This window comes from Aquarana catesbeiana, linkage group LG01, assembly GCF_042186555.1.
Source record: "Aquarana catesbeiana isolate 2022-GZ linkage group LG01, ASM4218655v1, whole genome shotgun sequence".
Lineage (NCBI taxonomy): Eukaryota > Metazoa > Chordata > Amphibia > Anura > Ranidae > Aquarana > Aquarana catesbeiana.
In genome coordinates, this window is record NC_133324.1 from 605,248,943 (window position 1) to 605,262,807 (window position 13,865).

Below are 13,865 nucleotides of genomic sequence, written 5' to 3' on the forward strand. Positions count from 1 at the left end.
TGCTAAATTTACTTTTTCCATGTAGTTGTCATCAAAATTTCAGTAATCAATAACTTTATATCCTTAATAAATTAAGTTAATTAGTTAGGTAAATTCATGTAAAAGTTACTGCATCTCCCCCCAGATTCAGACATTATATAGTTTTGTCATGGGCCAAGAAAGCAGTGCATGACCTCTGTCAAGTTTTTATTTGTTGCCTGGTTCCCAATGGGGAATTTCTTACTCCACTGTTTATACTGTAAAATTTCACTGAGAAAGAAAGTGAGCGGAAATTTTAAAATTTAGAGCCCTTTTACACTGATCAGTTTTTTAATTAAAAAAAGAGGAAGAAAAATACATGAAAATGCATCCCTTTAAATCCTATGAAACTCTTCACATTAGTCAGTTGCTTTCTGTTGCTTTTTAAAAGTCCTGATTGCTGCATTTTTGGTGTGTTTGGTGCATGTAAAGCCGCGTACACACGATCGGATTTTGTGCTGACAGTCTGTTGGCAGAAAATCCAACCGTTTGTATGCTCCATTGGACAATTGTTGTTGGATTTTCCGCGGACAAATTTTGGATGGCAGGCTTTAAAATTTTCCGCGGACAAATGTCTGTTGTCGGATTTTCCGAGCGTGTGTACGCAAGTCCGTCAGACAAAAGTCCAAAGTACAAACACACATGCTCGGAAGCAAGGATGAGCCAGAAGCGGTCTTGTAAACTAGCATTCATAATGGAGAATTAACATTTGTGACATGGCATATTATGAAATTTTAATGGGATAATAATGAAGCTGCTTTGCTGGTGATACTGGTGGAGTTATTGCAAACAAATTTTCAAAGCCTTTTTTTTCTAGTGATATCAAGAATAATATTATTATGCTTGTTATTTTTTTTTTTTACCACAACACCATTATCCCGTAGTTTTTAAGATCAAAGCTACAACTATGTTGGTGTCCCTTGTTAATTTTACATTGTATTTTTTAAAATGTAACTGCCTACTCCCAAACTGTCATTTGAAGTAAAACACATAGCCAAGTATCATTCTCCACATTTTTGATTGTGCATTAAAAAAATAAAACAAATAAAATAAGACATGCTATCTGCCAATAGAACTTAACCAAAAAGTGCATTCTATGTATCCAAAAATATAGAAACTATACCAAAGCAAATCATTATTCAACCAAAAAATAAAATAAAAGCCTCATGCATGTGTCCTGCTTCTTATTATAGGGGGTCAACAATGCCAAGAGTTGGTGAAAGCAGGGGTCAGTCATCCGGAGATAATTCCGAAAATTATCTGGATTATTCTCCTGGAGCTCCTACAGCAAAGGCAAATGAGATAATTGGTCACCATTAATAAAGCAACCAAGTTTTGGTCCAAGAAATCCTCCTCCTCCTGTTCCTGGACTGGACTTGGGTCAAAGCAATAACTCCAAGGCCAATAATAAATATCATGTTATCTCCCCCAATTCCGCAACATGGCTGGTTGAAAAACGATTGTTCAGAAACTAACTGAAAATCGCGTAATGAAAATAGCAAAATGAAAAGCACGAATCAACACTCACCAAACTTCTACTAACGTGAAATTAGCAGAAGGAGCCCAAAGGGTGGCGCTAAAGAGCTGAAAAACCACGTAGTACGTCACTACGTTTGTGTCTGTGGGGCCGACAATTCCATGCCATTTGTATGCAAGATAAGTTCCTGGCCAACGCCCTTTGGACAAAAGTCTGCGGTTTTGTTGCCGGAAAATGTGTACGAGACTTTAGAGTCTTTTCACACTGATCAGTTTTTCAGTTAAAAAAAACAAAGGATTGTGCGTTTTTACCACATTTTTGCAATAGAACAGTGTGAAAGCAGCAAAAAACGCAACTGAAATGCAACTGACCACTGTGAAGAGTTCCATGGGATTTAAGGGGATACATTTTTCATGCATTTTCCTTCTTCTTTTTTCTCAACTGAAAAACTGATCAGTATGAAAGGGCCCTTAGAATTGTCCCCTTAAAGGTGAGGAGAAATTTTCTCATAGGGACATTTGTTCTGAGGACAACTTCTAAAGGTCGGGAGTTTTTTAAATTCAACCAATTTGTTGAATTAAAAAAACTCACAGATCCCTGCATCCACAAAAGTGATGTGGATGCAGGGTTCTCCCCCACTCCGCTTTTGTAGTCTATCCCCCCCCCCGTCAGAATACACAAATCAGAGCTATAGCTATTGGCTGCATGCGCTTATCGAATGTTGGTTTTCCAGCAGGGCCCTTCAATAGAAGCCGGTCACTAAACCAACTTCTGTTGAACAGACAGGGGTACGCATAGAGCGAAATTTGGCCACTTGCTGCTAAACTTGCCAATTTTTGGTCCTTGTATACCCAACTTTAGAAGAGAATTCTTTGGGTGATTTCTTTCTTTCTGCTGTATCGTTGGGGACAGGAAGTGAAAGGAAATATATCAAGTGGCGCAAAGACAGCAAAAAAATTACCTGACAGGGGGTTTAACACTTCCCTACTCTATCCAAAACTATAAAAAAAAGTTTTAGGCCGGGTTCACGCTGGTACGACATGATAGTGGTACGACTGTGGATCCAACTTTGCAATATAAAAAACAGTGTAGCGCTGGATTGTGAGAAAAAGCGCATATATTGATATATGCGAATATACTAAAACCTGTAAATTTAAGAAGGCTATATGTCACTATTCTAAAGTGATCAAACACACATGTGTGACTCTAAAAAGTGTTCAAATAAACCTATATAGGTATATGAACAGTGAATAATATGAACAAATACGTGTATATAATGTGGATATATTACGTGAACTAGATATCAACGTAAACAACAAAGATCAATACCGTTATGATTGGCAATATGTAATTAGGAAAATATGCCAACCACTTGATGTTGATTATTCCAAAAAAACTTTTTAGTGCTTAACAATATTATAATTATTAGTTAATCATATGATAAAAACAAAAAACAAAAATACCCAAAAATAGTGAAAAATATATGAATAAAGGAGTGGGAAAGTTAGAACCACCCAAAAAGTTCATATACTACAAAATAAGTGTAGAGTCCCAAACTTGATGAAATTCCAGCATATAATTTCAATTCAGTGTTCCACTGCAACTGTAGCCCATCACCAAGAGAATAAGGCTGGAGGCTTACCAGACAGCCTGCGACCACCCTTATTCAGGGGGGTCTAAACAGGCTCAGTAGAGATGTATGGGTCCAGTAGATCTCACCTAGAAGGGCTCCACAGGAAGATATTGCTTGTGGTCACCGGATACTTTCCAGAGGTGTTCCTCGCTTGGCAAATCAAGGGGTTCCAGGCAAAGTACAGCAGTATTGTCAGCAGGTGCCCCAGAAAGAAAAAAAGGACTCCGATAGTGCAGACCAATCTTACTGCTTTTTCTCTTTCATAATGTACACACACAAGCGCAGTAGCCGGTCCGAGCAGTCAGCAGCGACGAGTGCGAGCGCAGCCAAAGCTCACGGAGTGAGCTTTGGCTGCGCTCGCACTCGTCGCTGCTGACTGCTCGGACCGGCTACTGCGCTTGTGTGTGTACATTATGAAAGAGAAAAAGCAGTAAGATTGGTCTGCACTATCGGAGTCCTTTTTTTCTTTCTGGGGCACCTGCTGACAATACTGCTGTACTTTGCCTGGAACCCCTTGATTTGCCAAGCGAGGAACACCTCTGGAAAGTATCCGGTGACCACAAGCAATATCTTCCTGTGGAGCCCTTCTAGGTGAGATCTACTGGACCCATACATCTCTACTGAGCCTGTTTAGACCCCCCTGAATAAGGGTGGTCGCAGGCTGTCTGGTAAGCCTCCAGCCTTATTCTCTTGGTGATGGGCTACAGTTGCAGTGGAACACTGAATTGAAATTATATGCTGGAATTTCATCAAGTTTGGGACTCTACACTTATTTTGTAGTATATGAACTTTTTGGGTGGTTCTAACTTTCCCACTCCTTTATTCATATATTTTTCACTATTTTTGGGTATTTTTGTTTTTTGTTTTTATCATATGATTAACTAATAATTATAATATTGTTAAGCACTAAAAAGTTTTTTTGGAATAATCAACATCAAGTGGTTGGCATATTTTCCTAATTACATATTGCCAATCATAACGGTATTGATCTTTGTTGTTTACGTTGATATCTAGTTCACGTAATATATCCACATTATATACACGTATTTGTTCATATTATTCACTGTTCATATACCTATATAGGTTTATTTGAACACTTTTTAGAGTCACACATGTGTGTTTGATCACTTTAGAATAGTGACATATAGCCTTCTTAAATTTACAGGTTTTAGTATATTCGCATATATCAATATATGCGCTTTTTCTCACAATCCAGCGCTACACTGTTTTTTATATTGTTTAGTTTGTATGCCCCTGTATTTGGGTTATTGTGTTTTAGCTGCAGGATTTCCTTCACGGTTTTTTATCATTAGTTCTCATATTCATATTGAACACCGAGCGCAATTTCTTTTCCCCCATTTTTGGATCCAACTTTGCCCTGCAACTTGAAGTCAGACATCTGTCCAACTTTAATGAACGGGGATCCGACTTTGATCCTGACAATGCCAGGCACTTAGTGTCTGGTATCAATCTTTAGGGGGGACTCCATGCCAAATGTAAAAAGAAAAATGGCATGGGTTTCTCCTCCAAGAGCATACCAGGCCCTTAGGTCTGGTATGGATTTTAAGGGGAACCCCCACCCTGAAAAAAACGGCGCCAGGGCCCCCCTAATGTCCATACCAGACCCTTATCCAAGCACACAAGCTGGCAGGTCAGGAAAGGTGGTGGGGACGAGTGAGCGGCCCCCCTCCTGAACCGTACCAGGCCGCATGCCCTCAACATGGGGGTGGGTGCTTTGGGGCAAGGGGGCCCTGTGCCCCACACCCCAACGCACCTTGTCCCTATGTTGATGAGGACAATTGCCTCTTCCCAACAACCCTGGCCGTTGGTTTTCGAGGTCTGAGGGGCGGGGGGCTTATCGGAATCTGGAAGCCTCCTTTATCAAGGGGGCCCCCATATCCCAACCCCCCACCCTATGTGAATGAGTATGGGGTATATTGTACCCCTACCCACTCACCTAAAAAAAAGTGTCAAAAATAAAACGCAGTACACAGGTCTTTAAAGTCATTTATTAAGGCAGCTCTGTCGTCGCTCCCGATTTCTTCTCCCCTCTCTGGTTCTCCTGCCTCCTCCGCTGATGTCTTCTGCCTCTGACGGTTCTTCTCCCCTCTGACGGTTCTTCTCCCCTCTCTGGGTCTTTTCCACTGATGTCTTCTAGCCCTGTCCGGTTCTCCCCCCAACCCCATACCGTTTTTTTTTTTTTTTATTTGGCTTGGAGTTTCCTCTCCAAGATCATCAGGGCACAAGTCGCATGCCAAAGTCGGTCCAATTAAGACGGCCATCCGACTTTGATCCGACTTTAGTGATATTCAGTGGGCTGAAGTAGGATCAAAGTCGGACCAAAGTAGTGCAGGGAGCATTTTTAAAGTTGGACCGACATGTGTCGGACCAGTTATAGGGAAATATTGATTTTCACATGTCATGCGACATGAGCTCCCAATGTCGGAGCGTTTGTCGTACAAGTGTGAACCCGGCCTTAGCTATAGATATTTCCACAACCATATTGACCACACATGGTTTGTAATCAGTCAGCAAACTCATGAAGATTTAATTTACTAGGCTGTTCCCTTTTTAAGGGAATTTTCCGTTAGCTTAGTAAATGAGTTGAAAATTACCTTTGCAAAAAATGCCCAATCCCATGCAAGGAAAATTTAAAAAAATACTTTTTCCTTGCACATGATTGGATGATGGAAGTCAAAGTGAATATGCCCCAGGAAAATGAACAGCCTATTTGCCTTTAGTAAATCAACCTTATAGACTTGCATTGTGAGAAAAGCAGTAAAGTGCAATGTGTACGTTTACCAAGCCTATTGAATAAGCCAAAGCTGTGTTCACTTCAATAAACCAATCATGTGCTAGCAAAGTGAACACAGATTTACCTTACTAATATTCATGTTAAGTGAACAGACTTTACTCTTTTATTAAATTAACCTTGTAGTGTTGCACCACAAAGCAAGCTATTAGCATCATCCAGTATTTTCATCTTGATTCCAGTAAACGCACACACTTTTTGATAGTCTCAGGCATCATAGGTACTATTATTGGACCTCATGTAGAAAGGCATTCTTGCCAAACGCTTCATTAGTTATTCAATGTAAATATATGCATTGGAATGGCAAATTCAGCATTTGATAAGAAAAAGGTTCATTTGACGTGCTTTGCATGAGGTTCAAACACACCTCAGTAGAACACGTTGTCTCCAAAGAGAAGCAGAGCAACACAAAGCAGCCTCTGAACTGCCATGTGTACTGCTCAGCTAAAGCCAATGGGATTTTGATTTCCTGTGTTTGATGTGCGCTCTAAATGCATGTCAAACTTAGGAAAACAATACCCGTTGACATGAGCCTTTATGCACGGCACAGAGAAATTAGAATTTCCAGTTACACACAAGTAAATATTAACAACTATTTTCTGTTGCACTTTGAAACACTGCACTGAAATCTGACTATATGATCAGTGTTGTAAACTATTGTAGAAATCTGTTATTCTAAGAGAAATTGCAAAAATCACATTTCATACTGAGGCAGGCATTCAGAAGGCATACCGATTCTGGATTCTTTACAAACACCTTGGTTCTTCCCATTTGGTACTGATCAGCATCCATATTTACAGACCTCAAGAGATGCTGCACTCCTTGCCGTTCTTCCCCTCGCCATTTGGGCCATGTTTCCTGTGTCAGGATAGCGTATCTGGTAATAGCATATAATCATCAATATTTATAAATATTACACATTGTACCAATGAACTGTGAATGAGGTAATGCATGCTGTACCTTTGAAGAAATTTATTGAAAACCCTTCTATAAGCAAAGCCAGCACGACGTACACGAATGTTCTCCTTTAGGCCTAGATATTCAACCTGATGTTTGACTCTGCAAAACACAAAATACTCACATTGGTAATTTTTATAGCTTTATTTATGCTACTGGTTTATATAGGCCAGTGGTTCTCAACCCTGTCCTGAAGTACCCCCAACAGGCCATGTTTTGGGAATTTCTCTTAGATAAATAGCTGTCCAAAATACCAATCCATTGACTCTGATTTAAAGCAACTGTGCAAGATAAAGGAAAACCTGCAAACATGGCCTGTTGGGGGTACTTGAGGACAGGGTTGAGAACCACTGCTCTAGGTCACCACAGTTTAATGCATGCTACTGATATCTCTATGCTACCAATGCTATTTGTGTCTCTAGTCCACCACCACAGCTTAATGTATGCTACTGTTATCTCTAGGCCACCACCACAGCTTAAAACTACAATTCATAGAGCCCCACAGCAAAATTTAGATGTCCCCCTTCCCCTTCCCCAGCAACCTCTATCTGTGACACCTTGCAGTGTCAGTTGGGATCATGGTGTGGTTGATCTTACAAAAAATATACCTATGTCATATTGCTGTGGATAGAAGATGCCTGAGAAGAGCTGCTGTGCAGGAAATTACCTTTAAACCTTAAAGCAGAACTAAAGGCTGAAAACTCTCCTGTCCAACAGTCCTGCACCAACGCTGGCATCTTCTTCTGAGTGCCAGTCTTGGGGCCTCTTCATTGGTCAGCAGGAGGCCATCATCTCGGCATGCAGAGACCGGCCTGGTGCTGTAAGCTGAGCCGTGCATGTGCAGCTCAGTTCACAGCACTAAATAGGACAGCAAGAAGGTAGATAGGGGCATTTTATTGCAGAAGAGACATTAAAGTGCAATTTCAGTTCTGCTTCAAGGCAGATCTTCACTCTCCTGATTAACTTAAGGTCCCTCCCTCTTTTTTTTCTTATTCATATTTTGTCACCCTCACTGACATTCTCACCAAGGCAAGAATTAGGGCTCCTGCTTCCGTAGCCTCCTGGAATTAACTTTTGACATATCCCAGGAAGTTGCAGGAGCAGGGACTCGCAGCTACTATGGGTGGAGCTTTCACATGTCCCCATTGGCCGGCTGCCTGAACCTGGAAGAGGCTGGCCGGAGAGTACCAAGATAGTGGTGCAGGACCTGACTGACACCAGCGGATCAAAGCAGGACAATACTGGATCTGCTGGGCTGGTGAGTATGTGACTGCACAACAGGTAAGACGGCGTTAAAAATAAACATTGTAAGAGGAGTGAAGTTCCTCTTCAATCACACGTGTCACCAGGCCTTTTTTACCTATTACACCCTTAAGTACCAAGCACTGTTTTCATTTCAATAATGCCTCGGTTCCACATCTTATATCTTTTGGGTTTCGGCCCACACTTAAAAGACATGCTGGTAGGTTAGTTGGGAAACTGATCTAGATAATGCAATCTGGTATTTTAAGTCTATCCACAGCGTTCGACCAGCAATAAATCAGTATAAAACCGGCCGTACGTGGATCAGAATTTGACCTGGTTCAGCAGGGACCAGCCAAGTTTCAATCTATGTATGGGCAGGCTGGTAGTCAATCTACTGCTGTACAACCAGCCTGTTGGATTTTTCATGTTCGAAAAAGCACCGCAGGCTTTAGCTGGCAGCGCTGTTCAATGTATACTAAAGGAAGTGTCTCAGTGGGGAAGATTCCCCATCCACATCAAATTTTGTTTTTTTTTGTTCAACCCGCTGGTTGAGCAAAAAAACCAACAACTTATCTATGGGTTGCTTAAAGCTGATTTCCATGTTTTCTTTCACTTTAAATAGTTTGTTTGAACCAAGCTGTTCCAAACAAACTATTTCCTTTACTAAGTGCTGCAGAAGTTCTCGGCACTGTATGTACTGCAGGTACTGCAAACAGTTTCAGCTACATACAGTAAGACTGAAGGACAGGGGAAGCTTTGCATTCATTCACAGAATACATAGTTGCATATGAATGAGTGCCACTCAGACCGACTCAATATTGTTCTGGGTGTGAGATGAGAAGTCTCTGTCTCACAACCGGAACCTAGCACTATGTAATGTATATAGCTGAAGCTACATGTAATACATACAGTGCTTAGAGCTGCTACAACACTTACTGAAGAAATTAGTTTGTTTGGACAAGCTTGGTCCAAAAAAACGGTTTAAAGTGGATTTAAACCCGATTCATGAAATTTGAGCTGGGCACATATATCTGTAGTGTTTTCTTATCTCTCTCCACTATGTCCCGTAGCTTTCTCCTGCTCCGTTCTTCTGTTATCAGCCTGATAACATCTGACAAGTTCTCCATCAACTGAGATAAAAGCAGCATGAGTTTTGTGTTGGGGAGGATGCTATAAATAGATTAACAGTGTGTTGAACTATTCAACAAACAGTTCTGAAAGTCTCTACCTATGAGGAGAGGGGGGTGTGCCTTTCCTCCAATCAGCTGTCTTGGCTGTATGCCCAGGCTTCATTGCAATGCTGAACAGGAAGAGAAAATCTCCTAACATGATCTGAACTTTCTAAAGAATATATAAAGCTGAACACAGCAGATATACACGTAAAACTTATGTAGGGAGATGTGTTTCATCTCTGTGTATCATCTGAAGCTGTTCACTTCACTGGGTATATGTGAGGGTTTACATTCACTTTAACCACTTTAGCCCCAGAAGATTTTACCCCCTTCCTGACCAGGGCACTTTTTGCGATTCACCACTGCGTCGATTTAACTGACAATTGCATGGCCGTTGGGCGGCACAGTGGTGTAGTGGGTAGCACTCTTGCCTAGCAGTAAATAGGGTCGCTGGTTTGAATCCAAACCATGACACTACCTGCCTGGAGTTTGCATGTTCTCCCTGTGCCTGTGTGGGTTTCCTCCGGGTACTCCGGTTTCCTCCCACCCTCCAAAGACACGCTGGTAGGTTAATTGGCTTCTGTCCAAAATTGGCCCTAGTATATGAATGGGGACCTTGGATTGAGAGATGGGACTGATGTGAGTGTGCAATGTACAGGATTAGGGACAATTGTAGACACGCACCCACACTCACTCAGGTTGAACTGGATGGACAGGTGTCTTTATTCAACCTTACTAACTATGTAACTATGTAACTATGTATGTGACATTGTACCCAAACAAAATTGACGTCCTTTTTTCCCCATAAATAGAGCTTTCTTTTGGTGGTATTTGATCGCCTCTGCGGTTTTTATTTTTTGCGCTATAAACAAAAAAAGAGCGACAATTTTGAAAAAACGCAATATTTTTTACTTTTTGCTATAATAAATATCCCCCAAAAATATATAAAAAAAAATTTTTTTCCTCAGTTTAGGCGGATATGTATTCTTCTACATATTTTTAAATACATATATTTAAAAAAAAAATCGCAATAAGCATATATTGATTGGTTTGCGCAAAATTTATAGCGTCTACAAAATAGGTCATAGTTTTATGGCATTTTTATTTTTATTTTTTTTTTTTTAGTAATGGTGGCGATATGCGATTTTTATCGGGACTGTGACATTATGGTGGACGCATTGAAAATCTTTGACACTATTTTGGGACCATTGTCATTTATACAGCGATCGATGCTATAAAAATACATTGATTACTGTGTAAATGACACTGGCAGTGAAGGGGTTAACCACTAGGGGGCAGTGAAGGGGTTAAGTGTGTCCTAGGGAGTGATTCTAACTGTTAGGGGGCTGGGCTTTAACACACAGGACTGTGATCACTGCTCTCGATGACAGAGAGCTGTGATCTCTGTCCTGTCACTAGGCAGAACGGGGAAATGCTTTGTTTACAAAAGCATCTCCCCGCTCTTCCTCCCAGTGACACAATTGCGGGCACCCGGCGGACATCGAGTCCGCGGGACCCATGGTCACGGAGACCGTGGCGGTGGTGCGCCTGCGCCGATGGCCATGGGCGCGTGCCTGCGCCACGGGCATGCACCCGTGACACCGCTTCTTAAAGGGGACGTACCTGTATGCCCTTTTGCCTACCAGCGCCATTCTGCCGATGTACATCAGCGTGCGCTGGTCGGCAAGCAGTTAAAGTGAAAGAAAATGTGGAAATCAGCTTTAAGAGCGATCTGATTCCCCAGAGGTAGGCAGATAAGTTCAGCTTTGCCTGAGTCTCCAAACAAGGAGGAAGTGCTAAAACATCACTTTATTTTAAAGGTAAACACAATGCAGAAGCTGGCAGGGATCTGTCATTTAGCATTGGTAGTGTTACTGCCCCTAAATGACAGACCAACCAGCTACATCATCAGAAGGTTTGAGCGGGTAAACTGGCCAAATACAGCCAGCTTTTTGTCTGTTCGCCAGACTGTGAACAAGTTAGGTTGGAGTTAAACTCATGCTCACCCAAGCCTGAAGCACACCACAATGGGCCCCTCCAAAAATGCTTTCCACTGTTAAGCACTAAGTAGCAATATGCCTCTGATTCCAAGACACAAATGGTTGTTTCTTGCTGAGCCAGACCTAAGAGTTAGTAGTTCGAGCCTAAAATGACTGCAGGGCAATCCTCAGCTTGGCTAAACTTGCAGAGCTGCAACAGTTAGAACTAGCCCTGACTTATCAGTGGGAGAAATTATAGCAATTAAGCAGATTTTCTAACTTGCTTATTAAACTGTTCCTCCTACTTTTCACCTTATAGCAGACATACAGGGGTTTCATTGTCATGTTAGCGTTTGACCAAACTAAAGTGTCAGGATTGAGCACAGGTCACCTCTTGCCTAGAAGGCTCAAAAACAAAGTGCTTCTGCAACTAATTTTATATTTGCTTATTTGCTGTGTCCACAAACCTGACCAACTTTACTTAATCATCAGAGCAAGTGTGTCATTTTGGGCACATATGCCATCCTTCTAAACCCAAGCATGGGCATAGGTAGGCTGCTATAAATATAAGCCAATATATGAGCCAAAAAATACCAGTCAAGATTATTTTTTCACAATAAATGTCCTGTTTGTTCATACCTGCTCTCTTCCCAGTCTTTAGATTTCTTTGTCTCATTTGGCTTGATACAACGAATATAATGAGGTGTGCACTTCATCAGGGTATTTACAAGATCATTGGCTTGTTTCTGTAACAAAGATGAACATGTTAGACAGTAATATTAGGTCACTAAATAATTATATTAATATGCATCTCTATATGTCCTGTTTACTATTATCATAGAAAGTGAAAATAAAAGAAAATCCCAAATTTTGCGTTGTCCCTAGAAAAGTAATAGAGGGGGAAACTTCCAATGGAGACACTGATTCTGGTGACCTGGGGGTCCCCAAGGGATTCCCTTAATTTTCAGGGATTTCCTCTAACTTCCTGTTTGGCTATGGAACATGAAGGGAAGGGAAATCTCCGCAATGGGGCACAGATGGTGAAAAAATATCTGACAGGGGTTATATTCCTCCCTTGGCCAAAATATGAGCAATGGATGGTCCTGCTGACACCACCTGGCTCAACCTTGATTGAAGGAGCGGGGATGGAAAAAAGTCAGCTATACACATTCTGACAGCCACAGGTGTTGGGTGTTGGAATAAAATAGCTGGCAACGGGAGATTTATTCATAGATTCTCCCATCTATCAGAAATCTAGTGTATGGTCTGCTTTTTATTTCTAGGGGCAAGAAAATAAAGGAGAACACTCAGTGGCATGTTTATTTTTGAAGTCTAAAATTGTCCACAGGCAGTGGACAGTGGTCCGTCAGGCAATCGTTGCTCATATAGTTTATAGAGCAAGATATGGGTAGCATACAAAATGAATGGCGCTTCATCACACCACACCACGGTTTGTGCATTAAGGTTTGTGTCCCCTTGCTTACAGCTTAGCAGCACCAGATTGGCAGCAGAAAACATTAACCAACCTTACTGGATGTATTAAAATTGATATGTTATATTAATTACAGATAGTTATATAATAGTGAGATAAGTTATGTAATATTGCTACCTTAATTTTCGAGCTGGCTGTTGTTGGTCTACTTTTCTTGTCTGTATCCAGTTTTTCCGGGAAAAGAATCTGTATAAAATTGCTAAGTAGAAATAAGTTGGCAATATTATTTCAGATATTAAATTGTTGCAATATCATCTTTACTCATTTTTCAGCTTGTAAAAAGGAATAGTTAGACCTAAGGGCAGCGAAAAACACAAAATGCAGACAGGATCAAATTTGGGAGTTCCATCCCAAACTATATGTGCATATGCAGATACAAAACAACACATCGTTCTCAAATTATAAATCAAAGTTTGTAATTAAGCTACCGGTAATTTTTATTAGATAAAAGTGGTTATATTGCATTGATCTCTAGCTAACCAGGTAAAATCTGACCATTAAACATAAATATAAGATAATGCTTATTTGGCTTTTGATATTGGGTCATTTGGTCTTTGGCATTGTGTTACTTGCTGAAATCAAGTACAGTAAAACCTTGGTTTAGAGTAACTTGGTTTAAGAGCGCTTTGCAAAACAAGCAACATTTTTAAATAAAATTTGACTTGATATACAAGCAATGAATGGATATACAAGTAGCGTCATGTCACAACTGATTATAAAAGAGAAGAGAGGCGCCTCTAAGTGTAGCAATATGGTTACATTTAATGAAGGTAAAACATCTAGCAACATATTGCTACACTTAGAGGCACCTCTCTTCTATTTTATACTCTCTAGCTCCTGCTGGATTTTGCTTCTAATCCCCTTGCGGAGGCTTCCATTTGTGGATGGACATTTTATAGTTACACAACCTGGTCACAGTGCTATAATCTTTTTATATGGACTATAAACTGAAGGACCTATGAATAAATGGTTGTGGAACGAATCATTTGAGTTTCCATTATTTCTTATGGGGAAATTCGCTTTGGATTTACAAGCATGCTTCCGGAACTAATTATGCTCGTAATCCAAGGTTTTACTGTA

General features: G+C 40.8%; 1 protein-coding gene across 2 annotated transcripts in view; it reads right to left on the reverse strand.

Annotated features, from left to right (window-relative positions):
• Window positions 1-13,865, reverse strand: part of MYO1F (myosin IF) — a 171,061-nt gene that overhangs the window by 21,027 nt on the left and 136,169 nt on the right. For both annotated transcript variants that reach the window (XM_073599184.1, XM_073599175.1), the window contains exons 16-19: window positions 12,903-12,984; window positions 11,933-12,039; window positions 6,901-6,999; window positions 6,673-6,817 (exon numbers count right to left, since the gene is read on the reverse strand). In XM_073599184.1, the coding sequence (XP_073455285.1) occupies window positions 6,673-6,817; window positions 6,901-6,999; window positions 11,933-12,039; window positions 12,903-12,984 (433 nt within the window). The remainder of the gene's footprint in view (window positions 1-6,672; window positions 6,818-6,900; window positions 7,000-11,932; window positions 12,040-12,902; window positions 12,985-13,865) is intronic.